At 40.3% G+C, this 17898-nt stretch overlaps 1 protein-coding gene across 3 annotated transcripts; it reads left to right on the top strand.

Annotated features, from left to right (window-relative positions):
* Positions 1-1518: 1518 nt before the first annotated feature.
* LOC132898904 (excitatory amino acid transporter 1-like) lies at positions 1519-13358 on the top strand. 3 transcript variants are annotated; one of them, XM_060940573.1, is made up of 11 exons: positions 1618-1735; positions 1901-2038; positions 2744-2912; positions 3005-3043; positions 3128-3170; positions 3279-3347; positions 3402-3595; positions 6140-6373; positions 10438-10632; positions 12738-12872; positions 13160-13358. In XM_060940573.1, exons 1-11 carry the CDS (start codon positions 1618-1620, stop codon positions 13356-13358), a joined length of 1533 nt encoding a protein of 510 aa, XP_060796556.1. The 3 variants fall into 3 exon arrangements, with proteins under 3 accessions (XP_060796558.1, XP_060796556.1, XP_060796557.1); XM_060940575.1 differs by having other exon boundaries at positions 1519-1735; positions 3279-3595; XM_060940574.1 differs by lacking the exon at positions 12738-12872 and having other exon boundaries at positions 3279-3595.
* The last annotated feature ends 4540 nt before the right edge of the window (positions 13359-17898 follow it).

Genomic DNA, 17898 nt, shown 5'->3' with positions numbered 1-17898 from the left:
AAAAACCACACTGCTGACCGAACAGACCCATATCCCTCTGAGCAAGCCATCTGTCAGTCAACTGTCTGTAGCGCAGAGCTGGGCTCACTCCGCGTCCAGCTACTGTTGGCCGTTCAGTAGTGATGGTCCATAAAGTCCAGTCGCTGCCAAAGACACAGTCCGTAGGCCTACAACAAAATATTATAATCCATTTGATGTTCCCCACAGTAGGTCTACTGCAGTGGCCAACAGGCAGTCCTTCATTGTTCCTCATACTACTCCAATTCATTGATCTCTCTTACGACAAACACCTTCTCTTCCTCCGGTGATGCTCCATTGAGTCGTATGAACACTTTACAATTCCTTGTCCATGTTGCCTTGATCGTTTTCTCTTTTTTGAGTCTGCGGGCTTCTCTCACTATATCAGCGGGTTTTTTTCATGAGGTGCTCATTCAGGTAAACGCCTGTCCCTTTCAGCTTGCTGTGCTGCTTCAGTAAGTTGGCTTTGTGTTTTCGATCCACAAACCTTATTATGATCGCTGGTGGTGGCTGTGGCAAGGTGGTTGATTTTTGAGGGAGTGTATGACAAGCCGCGATGTGTTCTCTTTGAATGGGCAAGTCCATGCTACCGAGGAATTGAATGACCTGGGTCTCCAGTGTCTCCACCTTGGTTTGCAAGGATTCCTTGTTAGTCACAGCCAAGGCTGTGACGCTTGCAAAGGAGCGGTGTGCGGTCTTCAGCCCAATAATAATCAAATCATCAATGCAAGAGTACTGTTCCATTTCACCAGTTCTCCTTTTCAGGGTCTCTATTTTCTGGTCCTCCTCTTTGTTCTTCTTTTTAAGTTTGTCAGCTTCCTTCTGGAGGCTGTCCATATACGGTAGTGTATGTTTCTGCCTGACTACTCGTGTTTAGACTCTGTTTATGTTTATTTCCTGGCTCCATTTTCTCACCTGCCCTCTGATATCCCGTTTGCTGATCAACCGACTCTTGCCCATCCTTGAGTATGACATTGGCTTCCTGATTTGGATTTGTTGACAGTTTGTGACATACATGTTGTCCCCTGCACTTGCATCCATAAGTGCCTGAGAAATTTGAGGGGTCCTAGTAAGAAAATGCCTTGGTGGATAGTTAAGGAACTTGTTGGCATTATGGCAACATTTTTCATTGCAGTTTTGCTAATGGAAAATAAGCTAGTGGAAATCTAAATAGAGTGAAACAAGAGAACATTCAAAAGCCAGAAGTTAATAGTAGCGATTAGGTAGTTCTGGAACACTGAAGCTGTTAAATCATTATAGGAACTTATGATGACCCCAACCTGAATGAGAAAGTGAAACACTTCCTGTATTTTCCGTTAACCACAGCACTCAATTGTAGTGCTCAAATAGGCAAAGTTTTGCCTATTTGCCCTGATGTGGATGTCATCTTCCAGGCATAATATTGAGTGAATTTTTAAAAGGGAAAATTCCCTAAAGTTCTTCTCTATCTTTTGCCTTTACTCTTGATCAGTTTCTCGTGAAACCAGCCTCCTTGACCAAGTCTTTCAATTGATTATGAACAGCAACAACTTCTTTCGTGACGAAGACTCTAAGAAGCCCCAGCACCCTGAGAAGGACCTTCACTGGTTGCACCTAGCCATGCAGAAACAAGTGTCTGGAACCAAGGTCAGGATGTGCTCTGTCAACCAAAAAGCCATCAAGGAGTTCTTGCATCACAACTCATATGTGCTCTTCACTGTGGGAGCCGTTGTAGTAGGTAATGTTTACCAAAATAATATCACTTAGATGAGCATTTTTGAAATTAAGACAGACTAATACATACAATATGTATTTCTTCTAGTATTTTAGGAAGTCACTGAGCAATAAAGTTGCAGCTTGGTGAACTTAAATTTCATGTTAAGACTTACACTTTATTGTTCAGGAATCATTCTGGGATTTGCTGTGCGACCTCAAAACTTATCACTGAGAGAAATAAATTATTTATCCTTCCCTGGGGAGTTACTAATGAGGATGTTACAGATGATGGTCCTTCCACTCATTGTATCAAGTCTTGTTACAGGTACGTGGACAAAGTCAAGTCAAAAACTGTATATGATATGCCACTTTTTTTTGTGGAATCATAGCTACACTAAATGGCCAAAAGTATGTGGACACATGACCATCACATCCATATATGGTTCTTCCCCAAACTGTTGCTCCAAAGTTGGAAGCACACAATTGTCTAGAATATCTTTGTATGCTGTAGCTTTAAGAATTTCTGTCACTGTAACTAGGAGCCCAAATCTGTTCCAGTATGACAATGCCCCTGTGCACAAAGTGAGCTTCGTGAAGACATGATTTGCCAAGGTTGGTATTGAAGAACTGAAGTGGCCTACACATAGCCATGACCTCAACCCACTGAACACCTTTGGGATGAACTACAATGCTGCCTGCATGCCCAACTTCACTCATGCTCTTGTGACTGAATGCACACATCCCTACCACCATGCTCCAAAATCTAGTGGAAAGCCTTCCCAGAAGAGTGGAGGTTATTTTGACCACAAAGAGAGACTAAATCTGGAATGGGATATTCAAAAAGCACACATGGGTGTGATTGGTAAGGTGTCCGTATACTTTTGGCCATACAGTAGTGTATGTTTCTAATGGATATCTTCATTCTCAGAAGAGGCTCGTAAGTTAGATCAGCTTGGTTCACTTTGAGAGTCTGTTGCTCCTGTTATGTTACAGTAAATCTGTGGGAAATTTTTCTGTTTAATTTTACCAGGTATTTCATATTTGGACAGTAAAGCCACGGGAAAGATGGGAGTGCGGGCTATCATTTACTATATCGTGACTACTTTGATTGCTGTGTTTATTGGTATTGTCATGGTGACCATCATAAGTCCTGGAAAAGGCAAAAGAGACACTCCGGTGTCTAATCGTGGCAGTGCTGAGTCAGTGACAGCTGCTGAATCAGCAAAACAATAGATTTTCAAACAACATACCAAATACAATCATGTGTCTTTCTTTACCTAAATAGATCAAGAAATGCATCAGCAGCTGATGCATTTCTTGATCTATTTAGGTAAAGAAAGACACATGATTGTATTTGGTATGTTGTTTGAAAATCTATTGTTTTGACATGATGCAAGCATTTTTTTTCTTGCAGAAATATGTTCCCTTCTAATTTAGTGGAAGCCTGCTTTAAACAGGTATATAAATGGTGCTTCTATATTACATACAGTATACTGTATGATGCTTCTCTACAAGCATCTAGCTTGCCTTTATTTTAAAACTTTATCCTTATTTATCTCTTCTAGTACAAAACACTTTACATGAAAACAGTTTTGACAAAAAATATCACTGTTACGGTGAATGGAAGTAGCATTGTTATTAATGCCACTGAGTCCAGTCAAATGAGAAATTACAGCACAGTCGTGCAGACCATACAGGAGCAAGTGGAGGAGATTATTCCAGTCTCTGGCTCCTCTAATGGAGTGAATGCGCTGGGTCTAGTGGTGTTCTCCTTGTTCTTCGGCTTTGTGATTGGGAAAATGAAGCAGCAGGGCCAGCCACTAAAGGATTTCTTCAACTGCCTCAATGATGCCATAATGCGCTTGGTAGCAATCATTATGTGGTGAGTACAAGTCTATATTCTATTATTAACTGATTCTGTTTGGATCAGTTTTGTCTATAGGTAGGTTGCATCCGACGTCACATTTGCCTCATTAGATATGCAAGACGTGAAGTGGTGGTCGGCTAAGCTCACTGTTCACAAAGCATTACTATCGCTGTGGTACCTTGCTAGTCATTAAAATGCCCTATGCTTGCATTGTTTTGGGCTGCTCGAATCAAACAAACCATGAAACTGATAAAGGTTTCTTCCGGGTTCCCTGTGAAGTAATAAAGGGTAAAAAAGCAAAGGATTTTACCAAAAGACAACAAGAAAGGTGGCTCTTGAACCTTTTGCTCCAATGGAAGGGAGCAAAGTCAAAGAACACTGGCATTTTTTATGATCACTTCATGAAACGTTTGTAAATTCCTCTTGTTTATTTAACTGGGATTTGCAAATGACTTTTCTCACCATCTTACTTTATTTTGTGATGTTTTGAAGTTCAGGAGATGCTTAAGTCCTCAGATGTGTTTGTGCACTGTTTAATCGTGGTCGCATATTGTAAACTAATGCACATGTTTTCACTTTATTTATCATGATGTCCTCGCAGTCTTTACAAGGACAATGCTGTAGATTGGGCTCTTGCACTGAACTAGATAGACAAGATAATCAAGATCTACATAAACACAAAAGCAGAGCTCATGAGTTAGCAGCACAAAACTGTCTCCCTGGCCATGCAGTTACAGTAAGTCATGATAACTTCTCTGTCCTGTTTCACCAATAGATAGTTTTCACATGACGTCACAGAGTCAGGGATTCCCTAGTGGCGGCCATCTTGCGGGTCAAGCTTACCGTACGGGTCACTGAGCACACATTGTAACGCGCGAGTACAAAGTCTTCAAAAGAACCCAAGCAGGCTATTTAAAGCTAGCAATGGTGCACACCTGTTGTATTCACGGCTGTCGTAATAGGTCCGATGATGTCAAGCGGAGCTTTTATGGAATTCCCACTGTACGGGAGCATGAAGGCGAGCAAACAAAGAAACTCAGCATACAAAGGAGAAATCTATGGCTTGCAAGAATCAACCGCAAGGATTATCAGCCTTCCAAACACAGCAAAGTCTGCTCCGATCATTTTATAAGTGGTAAGTTGTTTAAATAAACAATCAATTGTGTTTAAGTTTGTTTTTGGAAACCAAAACATCGTGTAAACAATCTCTGGAGGATGCCTAACTGGAACTGACATGGTACTGTAATACCACTAATGGATGTAAAATTTGTCTTAAATCAACTCGATATTATACACACATATATTTATATGCAGTGTTGAGAGCTCTAAAATTCCAATGTTTACATACCTTGGGTGTAATTAGGACACGACTGTCACTTGGTTTTATATGGTGGACTTCACGGACCCAGCCACAGACAAAATAATTGTATGACTCCAGCAACTTGTATGCTTTGAGGTCGTCAAGTGTGTAGGCACTTTTACTATTCACGAAATAGTTCACAATATCAGGGTACGATATGGATGGCAGCCCTGCATAGTCACTTGAAAATGCATCTTTGTCCACTTCGTAGGGGTCAATTCCCCCAATCAAGGCCAGTTTGGCTGCATACCGTTGTCGTGAGATGTCGTCCAATGTATCCATATACTTCCGTTTGCTTGATTTTGCCGACATTGATCTTTATTTTAGAAAACTGACTATATAACTTTATAAATTCGTCCGAGATAACATAGCCGGTAATAGCGATGGTCCGTTTTGTTAGCCCCACAAGATGGCGGCTGGAGGGCATTCCCCGGAATGCCGTGACGTCAGTGAAAACTATCTATACCCAGGTCGTTAAGGGGGGTTTTGTGGATCTTTGTGAATGATTTACCTGGAAGAGAAGAGAAGGGAAGATTGCAAATTGAGCGGCTGTTGTTTGTTTACACACAATACTAAAACTTGTAGTGTTCTAGCAATCACCGCAAAGACGCATACAAAAAGCCCAAAAATGCCTACTTACCCAGGCATAAGCAATACAGGATTTATCTTGTAGAATCTTGATCCCCAGATCTTTTAACCCAGCCACATGTAAAAAGTTGTACGCCTCTGTGCTCTTCCAGGTTTTCATCCATTTGTCTGTGTAAAATGATGGTGCTGCAGACAGGTAGTTTGAGATGTCGGAGAACTCAATGGATGGATGATTTTCCAAATCATCAGAAAAATCCTTCTTTGCTAGCATGTAAGGATCTATCCCATTGCAAAGAGCAACTTTCTGAAGGTATCTTGACCTCATTGGCCTATAAAATGTGAAAATAGTCTGAGACGGTTTCACTAACTCTTTGTATAACGGTAGCCAAATCGGTTTGCCTGACCACCACTTCATTCACTGGAAGTAAACTTGCAAGCAAAGTCATGTGACTGAGTGCAACCCATTCCGTCTTCCTTCAACACAGGTTCCAACAGATCTTGTTGCATTCGTTGCCTTTTCATCAGTTCCATGATTAATGTGGGAAATCAGGTGTGTTAAAGGAGGATAAAGTCTGTGAATGCACACATTCTCTTCACATATTCTCTCTCAGGTATGCTCCAGTTGGGATCCTTTTTCTAATTGCTGGAAAGATTGTTGAAATGAAAGACCTATTACAAGTTGGAGGACAGCTGGGAATGTACATGTTGTGTGTCATCGCTGGTCTGCTCATCCACAGCCTCATTGCTCTGCCTCTAATTTTCTATTTGGGTACACGGAAAAACCCCTATACCTTCATCTCTGGTCTGCTCCAGGCTTTAATTATGGCCTTTGGAACATCCTCAAGGTAGTAAAATGATCTTAATGACATGCAATAGAGCTCTATAGTTATAGAGAAAATAGTATTAGTGAGAATTTTTATTGTGTTTTATGGAGTGTAAGAAATGGACATTACAGACAAATATTATAATGTAATATATAAAGTGAAATGTCCCTGCTGAAAAATCCAACTTGATATGACCAGCTACCAAAACACAGGCTGAGCTGGTTAAGCTGGTAGACCACCATTGCCAGTGAGTAAGTTGTTTTCCAGCTTCTGAATTATTTGATTTACAACCCCGATTCCAAAAAAGTTGGGACAAAGTACAAATTATAAATAAAAACGGAATGCAATAATTTACAAATCTCAAAAACTGATATTGTATTCACAATAGAACATAGACAGCATATCAAATGTCGAAAGTGAGACGTTTTGAAAGTTCATGCCAAATATTGGCTCATTTGAAATTTCATGACAGCAACACATCTCAAAAAAGTTGGGACAGGGGCAATAAGAGGCTGGAAAAGTTAAAGGTACAAAAAAGGAGCAACTGGAGGACCAAATTGCAACTCATTAGGTCAACTGGCAATAGGTCATTAACATGACTGGGTATGAAAAGAGCATCTTGGAGTGGCAGCGGCTCTCAGAAGTAAAGATGGGAAGAGGATCACCAATCCCCCTAATTCTGCGCCGACAAATAGTGGAGCAATATCAGAAAGGAGTTTGACAGTGTAAAATTGCAAAGAGTTTGAACATATCATCTACAGTGCATAATATCATCAAAAGATTCAGAGAATCTGGAAGAATCTCTGTGCGTAAGGGTCAAGGCCGGAAAACCATACTGGGTGCCCGTGATCTTCGGACCCTTAGACGGCACTGCATCACATACAGGCATGCTTCTGTATTGAAAATCACAAAATGGGCTCAGGAATATTTCCAAAGAACATTATCTGTGAACACAATTCACCGTGCCATCCGCCGTTGCCAGCTAAAACTCTATAGTTCAAAGAAGAAGCCATATCTAAACATGATCCAGAAGCGCAGACGTCTTCTCTGGGCCAAGGCTCATTTAAAATGGACTGTGGCAAAGTGGAAAACTGTTCTGTGGTCAGACGAATCAAAATTTGAAGTTCTTTATGGAAATAAGGGACGCCGTGTCGTTCGGACTAAAGAGGAGAAGGACGACCCAAGTTGTTATCAGCGCTCAGTTCAGAAGCATGCATCTCTGATGGTATAGGGTTGCATTAGTGCATGTGGCATGGGCAGCTTACACATCTGGAAAGACACCATCAATGCTGAAAGGTATATCCAGGTTCTAGAGCAACATATGCTCCCATCCAGACGACGTCTCTTTCAGGGAAGACCTTGCATTTTCCAACATGACAATGCCAAACCACATACTGCATCAATTACAGCATCATGGCTGCGTAGAAGAAGGTTCTGGGTACTGAACTGGCCAGCCTGCAGTCCAGATCTTTCACCCATAGAAAACATTTGGCGCATCATAAAATGGAAGATACGACAAAAAAGACCTAAGACAGTTGAGCAACTAGAATCCTACATTAGACAAGAATGGGTTAACATTCCTATCCCTAAACTTGAGCAACTTGTCTCCTCAGTCCCCAGACGTTTACAGACTGTTGTAAAGAGAAAAGGGGATGTCTCACAGTGGTAAACATGTCCCAACTTTTTTGAGATGTTATTGTCATGAAATTTCTCATCTCATCTCATTATCTCTAGCCGCTTTATCCTTCTACAGGGTCGCAGGCAAGCTGGAGCCTATCCCAGCTGATTACAGGCGAAAGGCGGGGTACACCCTGGACAAGTCGCCAGGTCATCACAGGGCTGACACAGACACAGACAACCATTCACACTCACATTCACACCTACGGTCAATTTAGAGTCACCAGTTAACCTAACCTGCATGTCTTTGGACTGTGGGGGAAACCGGAGCACCCGGAGGAAACCCACGCGGACACGGGGAGAACATGCAAACTCCGCACAGAAAGGCCCTCGCCGGCCACGGGGCTCGAACCCAGGACCTTCTTATTGTGAGGCGACAGCGCTAACCACTACACCACCGTGCCGCCCTGTCATGAAATTTAAAATCACCTAATTTTTCTCTTTAAATGATACATTTTCTCAGTTTAAACATTTGATATGTCATCTATGTTCTATTCTGAATAAAATATGGAATTTTGAAACTTCCACATCATTGCATTCCGTTTTTATTTACAATTTGTACTTTGTCCCAACTTTTTTGGAATCGGGGTTGTAATTGATCAAGAAACATTTTGGATTTTCTATTTTATCACTGTTGTCATTTTCTTACAAATAACTTGTACATTTTGTTTCATTAGTCTGAGTCATTCAAAAACTCTTTCCTTTCTACCAGCAATAACTACAGTGGTGCTTGAAAGTTTGTGAACCCTTTAGAATTTTCTATATTTCTGCATAAATATGACCTAAAACATCAGATTTTCACACAAGTCCTAAAAGTAGATAAAGAGAACCCAGTTAAACAAATGAAACAAAAATATTATACTTGGTCATTTATTTATTGAGGAAAATTATTCAATATTACTGTATATATCTGTGAGTGGCAAAAGTATGTGAACCTCTAGGATTTGCAGTTAATTTGAAGGTGAAATTTGAGTCAGGTGTTTTCAATCAATGGGATGACAATCCGGTATGAGTGGGCACCCTGTTTTATTTAAAGAACAGGAATCTATCAAAGTCTGATCTTCACAACACGTTTGTGGAAGTGTATCATGGCACGAACAAAGGAGATTTCTGAGGACCTCAGAAAAAGTGTTGTTGATGCTCATCAGGCTGGAAAAGGTTACAAAACCATCTCTAAAGAGTTTGGACTCCACCAATCCACAGTCACAGATTGTGTACAAATGGAGGAAATTCAAGACCATTGTTACCCTCCCCAGGAGTGGTCGACCAACAAAGATCACTCCAAGAGCAAGGCGTGTAATAGTCGGCGAGGTCACAAAGGACCCCAGGGTAACTTCTAAGCAATTGGAGGCCTCTCTCACAATGGCTAATGTTCATGCATCCACCATCAGGAGAACACTGAACAACAATGGTGTGCATGGCAGGGTTGCAAGGAGAAAGCCACTGTTCTCCAAAAAGAATGTTGCTGCTCGTCTGCAATTTGTTAAAGATCATGTGGACAAGCCAGAAGGCTATTGGAAAAATGTTTTGTGGAAGGATGAGACCAAAATAGAACTTTATGGTTTAAATGAGAAGCGTTACGTTTGGAGAAAGGAAAATATTGCATTCCAGCATAAGAACCTTATCCCATCTGTGAAACATGGTGGTGGTAGTATCATGGTTTGGGCCTGTTTTGCTGCATCTGGGCCAGGACGGCTTGCCATCATTGATGGAACAATGAATTCTGAATTATACCAGCGAATTCTAAAGGAAAATGTCAGGACATCTGTCCATGAAGTGAATCTCAAGAGAAGGTGGGTCATGCAGCAAGATGACGACCTTAAGCACACAGGTCATTCTACCAAAGAATGGTTAAAGAAGAATAAAGTTAATGTTTTGGAATGGCCAAGTCAAAGTCCTGATCTTAATCCAATCAAAATGTTGTGAAAGGACCTAAAGCAAGCAGTTTATGTGAGGAAACCCACCAACATCCCAGAGTTGAAGCTGTTCTGTACGGAGGAATGGGCTAAAATTCCTCCAAGCTGGTGTGCAGGACTGATCAACAGTTACCGGAAACATTTAGTTGCAGTTATTGCTGCACAAGGGGGTCACACCAGATACTGAAAGCAAAGGTTCACATACTTTTGCCACTCACAGATATGTAATATTGGATCATTTTCCTCAATAAATAAATGACCAAGTATAATATTTTTGTCTCATTTGTTTAAATGGGTTCTCTTTATCTACTTTTAGGACTTGTGTGAAAATCTGATGATGTTTTAGGTCATATTTTCTATATTTCTGCATAAATTCGAAAGGGTTCACAAACTTTCAAGCACCACTGTAGCTGGCAAAGATGGTCTACCAGTTGTGTTTTTCCATCTGGACTTTTAAGCATGGAAAGTATTAGGTGTTTAATTTTTTTGTAGTTCAGCCACCCTTCCCATCACTTTCCGCTGCTTGGAGGAGAACAATAATGTCGACAAACGAGTAACACGCTTGGTATTGCCTGTGGGAGCCACCATAAACATGGATGGTACAGCTCTGTATGAAGCAGTGGCTGCCATCTTCATAGCCCAAGTTAATAACATGGACCTGAACTTTGGACAAATCCTTACCATCAGGTAACAATAACAAAAGCAATGCAAATAACAATATGCTATAAATTGGATCCATACACTCTAAAAAATGATAACCACATTAATTTATATGAACATATTTCTTCTCTTTAACTCCAATTGTTAAAACAAGTTTTGGATATTGCACTCGAGTTTATACGTTTTCAAAAATTAAACTTATCCCATTGTCTTGACGACTTGTGAGTTTTGTCAGGGTTGTCAATGTTCATTTAACTCATGTCCGTAAGTTATAAGTTGAAAAAGGGAAAGGAGGAGGGGGGGTGAAGCCAACAGAGAAGCTGCCATGATTCAGAAGCGATTCAGTGTGAGGTCTAAGGAAACTGGCAAACTTGCCATTATTAGACAAGATGAGAAATAAGTTGAAGTAGTAAGAACTTAAAAACATTTGTAATCTTAATGTAAAATACAGTGCTCAGTGTAAATGAGTACATCCCCTTTGAAAAGTAACATTTTAAACAATATCTCAATGAACACAAACAATTTCCAAAATGTTGACAAGACAAAGTTTAATATAACATCTGTTTAACTTATAACGTGAAAGTAAAGTTAATAATATAACTTAGGTTACACATTTTTTCAGTTTTACTCAAATTAGGGTGGTGCAAAAATGAGTACACCCCACAACGAAAACTACTACATCTAGTACTTTATATGGCCTCCATGATTTTTAATGACAGCACCAAGTCTTCTAGGCATGGAATGAACAAGTTGGAGACATTTTGCAACATCAGTCTTTTTCCATTCTTCAACAATGACCTCTTTTAGTGACTGGATGCTGGATGGAGAGTGATGCTCAACTTGTCTCTGTTCGATTGGGTTCAGATCAGGAGACAGACTTGGCCACTGAATCACTTTCACCCTGTTCTTCTTCAGAAATCCAAAGCCTTAGATGTGTGTTTAGGATCATTGTCATGTTGGAAAAGTGCATGACGACCAAGGGCATGGAGTGATGGTAGCATCTTCTCTTTCAGTATAGAGCAATATGTCTGTGAATTCATGATGCCATCAATGAAATGCAGCTCCCCGACACCAGCAGCACTCATGCAGCCCCACATAAGGACACTGCCACCACCATGTTTCACTGTAGGCACCATGTAGTTTTCTTTGTATTCTTCACCTTTGCGACACCATACAGTTTTGAAGCCATCAGTTCCAAAAACATTTATCTTGGTCTCATCACTCCAGAGTATAGAGTCCCAGTAGTCTTCATCTTTGTCAGCATGGGCCCTGGCAAACTCTAGGTTGGCTTTTTTGTGCCTGGGCTTCAGGAGAGGCTTCTTTCGTGGACGGCATCCCTGCATACCATTCCTCTGCAGTGTACACCGTATTGTGTCATGGGAAATAGTCACCCCAGTTTGGCTTTCTACTTCTTTAGATAACTGCAGTGAACTTGCATGCCGATTTTCTTCAACCCTTTTCATCAGAAGACACTCCTGTCAAAGTGTTAACTTCCGTGGACAACCTGGACGTCTCTGTGAGATGGTTGCAGTTCCATCCTTTTTAAATTTTGTACAACTTTTTCTACAGTATTCTGACTGACAAGTAAAGCTTTGCTGATCTTCTTGTAGCCTTCACCTTTCACTTTTCAAAGGGGGTGTACTCATTTACGCTGAGCACTGTAGCAACAGATATGAATATAGTTGAAGTTTTCTTAACTTGAAAGTGTGTGTGGAAACAGTGAGGAAGTTTATGTTTATTTGACAAGATAAAGTGAGTTTTCTTGAATGGACAATGTAACAGTAAGTTGTTTTAACTCAGAGTATCAGCCTGAAACAACAAATGAGCTTTAGTTACATAATGTGTATAACTTAACCTTTGTGGCAACACAAAGTTATCTTCCAGTTGAGTTTACTCATGTTTTTAAGGCAACAGTTGAACTTTTGTTTCTAAGTTTAACCAGTTTTAAATTTGTTACAGTGTATCATTTTCGGTGTGCTTGTAGCCCAAGAAAAGTCCAAAACTATAAACCAATAAAGCTTAATCTCGTTCTGTTCTTCAGTGCATATTTTGAATTTTGAGTCTGTTTCATACTTTACTTCTCAGGACACATCCCTGCTGTGTTTTCTTACTGTTAAAATGTCATTTCCCAGTATCACAGCGACTGCTGCCAGCATTGGAGCAGCAGCCATTCCTCAGGCTGGTCTGGTAACCATGGTGATTGTATTGACATCCGTAGGACTGCCCACAGAGGACATAACACTCCTCATTGCTGTGGATTGGTTCCTGTAAGTCTTGACTAAATGTCACATTTGTCACATCTCCAGCAGAAAGCACTCTTGCCAAAGGTTATTGATACATAATGCAGGTACAAAGAGAATATAAGAGAATATGAAATGTTCTAAAAGCTGTACAACAGCCACCATACTGGCTGGGGAATTGTGGGATATTTTTTTTAAATCCATTTTCAGAATTATTCTGTCAGAACAGCTTCCACATGATGTCTATAAAATTAAAGTTTATTGCAAAGACTTCTAAATGTCTATAACTTGTGCTACACTTTCCACTGAGACAGGGATCGCCTCAGAACCACCACCAATGTGCTGGGAGATTCATTCGGAGCTGGCATCGTGGAACATCTATCAAGAGAGGAACTGCAGAAGCTGGATGCTGAGATCAGCAGCTCTGTGATTGAGGTCAATGAAAAACCTTACCAGCTCATCTGCCAGGAGAATGAATGTCTCAGACATCGAAACAGTGAAACAACAATGTAATAACCATTGTACTACAGCAGCTGGAATGGTACTGTTTTAAGTATTGTAAGTAAGAGCATCTGTCAATGATGGAAAACACAAATACTTCCAAGACAAAAACTTTTCATAAGTAACCAAAGACATTTGAAAACATGTCCATTAATCCCTTAACAGGCACACAAGGAAATACTTGTGGGGGGAAAATATGTTAATTCTTAAAAATTGGCTCACATTCAGAAGAATGTCATTAATTTTTCTTTCTTTCAATTCACCCATTAGACGAGGAGTTATGAAAGTCTACTGGCTGGTTAAGCTGGTAAGGTAACAGTAGAAACACCTACTGAGCATGATGGACCAGCATAATGATTTTACTTTTGCAGCTAAAAAAAATTGAATGAATTTTGATTGTATCTTTTCCAAGTGCTTACATATTACAATTAAATATTTTTTTAGTATTTAGTCTCCCACACGGGCAGCACGGTGGTGTAGTGGTTAGCACTGTCGCCTCACAGCAAGAAGGTTCTGGGTTCGAGCCCCGTGGCCGGCGAGGGCCTTTCTGTGTGGAGTTTGCATGTTCTCCTCGTGTCTGCGTGGGTTTCCTCCGGGTGCTCCGGTTTCCCCCACAGTCCAAAGACATGCAGGTTAGGTTAACTGGTGACTCTAATGGCCCTTTTCCACTACCCTTTTTCAGCTCACTTCAGCTCACTTCAGCCCGACATGGCTCGCGTTTTGACTACCAAAAAACAGCACGACTCAGCTCGCTTCAGCCCTGCTTAGCCCCTAAAACTCGCACCGTTTTGGAGTGGGGCTGAAGCGAGCCAAACCGTGCTGAGTGAGGCTGGGGGCATGAGGAGACACTCCCCTGTGCACTGATTGGTGAGGAGGAGTGTCCTCACATGCCCACACACGCCCTGCGAGCACGCTGGGATCTGTAAACACCGCAAACCCGGAAGAAGAAGAATTACGAATTACGAGAATTTCTGAAGCCTTATGCGCCTCGCCTCATCTATACGCTCTTGCCAGTATCTGTTGGTGTTGTCGGTGACAACAAGCCACAGCACCAAGACCAGCAACACTAACGACTCCATGTCCTCCATGTTTATTGTTTACTATTCGGGTCGTGAGACTACCGCTTAAAAGCTCACTAATGTCACTGTTTGCGCTGCTTAACGACATCACATGATGTCCACCCACTTTCGCTAACTCCGCCCAATGTGTCCACCCACTTCCAGCCAGCACGGTTCAGCGCGGTTGTAGTCGAAATGCAACTCCAACAGCCCCGCTCAGCTCGACTCAGCTCGACTCAGCACGGCACGGCTCAGCCGCGTTTGTAGTGGAAAAGCGGCATATATGGACCGTGAGTGTGAATGGTTGTCTGTGTCTATGTGTCAGCCCTGTGATGACCTGGCAACTTATCCAGGGTGTACCCCGCCTTTCGCCCGTGGTCAGCTGGGATAGGCTCCAGCTTGCCTGCGACCCTGTAGAACAGGATAAAGCGGCTAGAGATAATGAGATGAGAATGAGTCTCCCACACACATTAGACAGGATGAAATCATGACTATCACCTTCTATAGACTATCACCATCTCTGAAAAACAAATAAATACAGCAGAATAAAATATTACATATCCTTCACACATAGTTGGAAATTTTATTCTACTTATTTTAGTAAAAACTCACAAAACTTAACTCGTAGCCATTCTGTTTGTTGCTCTTTCTTTTGGTTAAATATGGGAAATAAACCCTGAGGACTGTGGTTCATGAATATGGTCTCTCTTATTGATTTTCTGTAACAGTTAAAATTTTGGATACAGCTTTTAATTCAATAGTCTTTTCTGATTTTTATAAGTTAAAAGACACTTCATGTCTTAAAGTAATGATGGATGTCATTGCTCTTATTTGAGTGCTTCTTGATATATGGATTACTGCAGTTGTGGAATATTTTTATTATTTACTGTTTGATCTGAAGCACATTAAGAAGGCAAGAAATTGCACTAATTAACTTTTGACGAGGCACACCTGCTCTGCGTCAGCCCTGTGATAACCTGGCAACTTGTCCAGGGTGTACCCCACCTCTCGCTCATAGTCAGCTGGGATAAGCTCCAGGTTGCCTGTGACCCTGTAGAACAGGATAAAGTGGCTAGAGATGATGAGATGAGATGTTATTTCATAGTTTTGATATCTTCAGTATTGTGCTACAATGTAGAAAATGGTCAAAATACAGAAAAACCTATGAATGAATAGGTGTGTCCAAACTTTAGAATGATACTGTATTTTTTTTATCTATCATCTTTTTGATCATGTTAAAACAATTTATCTTCATAAAACATTCTTCGTGAAATTTCTCATAAATTTGGCCCACAGCTTACTGACAGCAGGCAATGAACTCTGCTAATTCACTTAAGTTTTGCGACTTGGTGATGTGCAGTATTAAGTTTTAACACAACTACATAAATACAAGAGCATGACTACAGTTTAATGCCTTTATAATATCAAGAGTAGAAAGTCAATAAGTTATGGGTTTGATTTTTTTAAACTAATTTTTGACATTTTAGCTCAGTAACTTGATGAATGAAGAGTAGTGCTGGTGACATCAGTGTTTGAGTTTTGTGCCAATTTCAAAGCTATATTACAAAAAATGAAACCATGCTGTTGTGGATATATCAAAACACTCATTGTAATCCCTTCAGATAAGGGAAAAGTTTGAGAGGAATTTAAGAACACTATATAGTGGAATTACAATGGTAAATGTGTGTAACTGTATGGTTGAGCTGCCTGTGAGGCCTAGTATATCCTATGTTTTCTAGTCCAAATAGTGCATTTATTAAGGGGGGAAAAACATGCAGTAGCTTGGTGTTACAGAAAAAGGTGTAACGTGGCCCAATGCAATGTGCACAGTTTTTTCCTAGATCAACACATCCAGTTTTATTCCCCAAATAGAATAGCAGGTTTGCCAGTGACTTTTTTAAAATTAATTAATTAATTATTTAATTAAAGTCCAACATTTCTTTTCAGAATCAGAAGCACTTTATTGCCAGGTATGTTACACCCACGAGGAATTTGACTCCGGTTCGACTTAGCTTTCATAGTACAGACAAAGAAAGTATAGGAAAAAAACACACACACACACACACACACACACACACACACACACACACAGAGTCTCACTGCAGTGAACTCCAGGGGGAGAATCGCGTTTCTACAGCGACGGCCTTGAAGGCAGTGCTGGCTGGGAGAGCCAAGATGAGATTGGAATTTGTTTAGACTTAAGATGGGTAGATGTGTCCTTTCTTTTTCACCATTTGCAGTTTTTACTGCTGTAACATTGTAGAATGTCTGCAAGACAAGTTATTCCTGTTATCACTAATGTTACAGCAGCTATAAACAAACTTTTTTTCTTATTTTCTCTTTAAGGTAATAAGTCCTGAAAACTTTCCTGAGTGGAAAATGTAACATACTGGAGGCTCCTTTCAAAAGTCTAAATGTCTTCTTATTTAAAAAAAAAAAAAAAGCCCTTCATCAGCAGTTAGATTTTTTTTTAATTTTTCCATAATATTCTTTTAATCTGTTTGTTTAAGCTTAGATTATATGTATATGCATCTGCCACACGAATGAGCTGTTATTCTAGAAATGCTAGGGTAATGGTGGCTAGTGGTCAGATGGTTAAACGGAGTTCAAATCCCAGCACTGCCAAGCTGCCATTGCCAGGGGATTTTGTCTGCCAAATGCCATAAATGTGAATGATAATGGAATGAGTGTATTAATATTACCATCTGCCATTACTGTGAGAGCTGCAATCATACTTGTCAACCTAACTGTAAAGAAATCTGGAGATGGGTGACAGAAAACCTATAGAATTTAGGAAAAACCTTGAGATGTTTTAAACCCCCCCAAGAAAAGGCTCTCCACCCTTTTCCTTTTCTCTTTTTATTGTCATAGATAGATAGACAGACTTTATTGATCCCAAACTGGGAAATTAAGTTACAGCAGCAAGTTTTCAGACATGCAAAAAAAAAAACTGTACAACATAAAATAGAATTAAAAAATCCCAAGAACAAGCCTGTATATACAATATACAGATAAAAATGTAATGATAAAAAAATCTCTATGTATGTGCTTTGTACAGGTGAATTTGCATGAAAATAAGAAAACTGTGCAAAAATGGCAGTATTGAACAGAAGACAAATAAATGAATAAAAACAAAAAAGTCACTGTTGTCTTTCTAAAATAGGAATAACCATTTTTCAGACTGATAGACTGATATAAAGCATAAAATCTCTCAAAAAGAGACAGGAAGCTGTGTGCACCTGTGTGTGGGGGGGCCCTCTGTATTGGACAGTGATGTAGTCTGCTTTCCACTTCTGAGCATTTATATTGAGCAGTTGTATTTTCGAAACTGTAACACTGGCTGTTGCTGTTTAATTTCAGCAGTACAGTGAATGTTTCATTCCTCATTCAGTTCCTTTGATCTTCCTTTTAATTTCAAAACACCCCTGACTCTTTGATCTTTGCATCACACCCACACATTTTACAAGATTCATAATGTTCCCATACTTTTGACT

This window comes from Neoarius graeffei, chromosome 15 (assembly GCF_027579695.1).
Source record: "Neoarius graeffei isolate fNeoGra1 chromosome 15, fNeoGra1.pri, whole genome shotgun sequence".
In the NCBI taxonomy this organism is placed as follows: domain Eukaryota; kingdom Metazoa; phylum Chordata; class Actinopteri; order Siluriformes; family Ariidae; genus Neoarius; species Neoarius graeffei.
The sequence above is the reverse complement of the archived record's forward strand: the minus strand, read 5'-3'. Positions and strand labels throughout refer to the sequence as shown.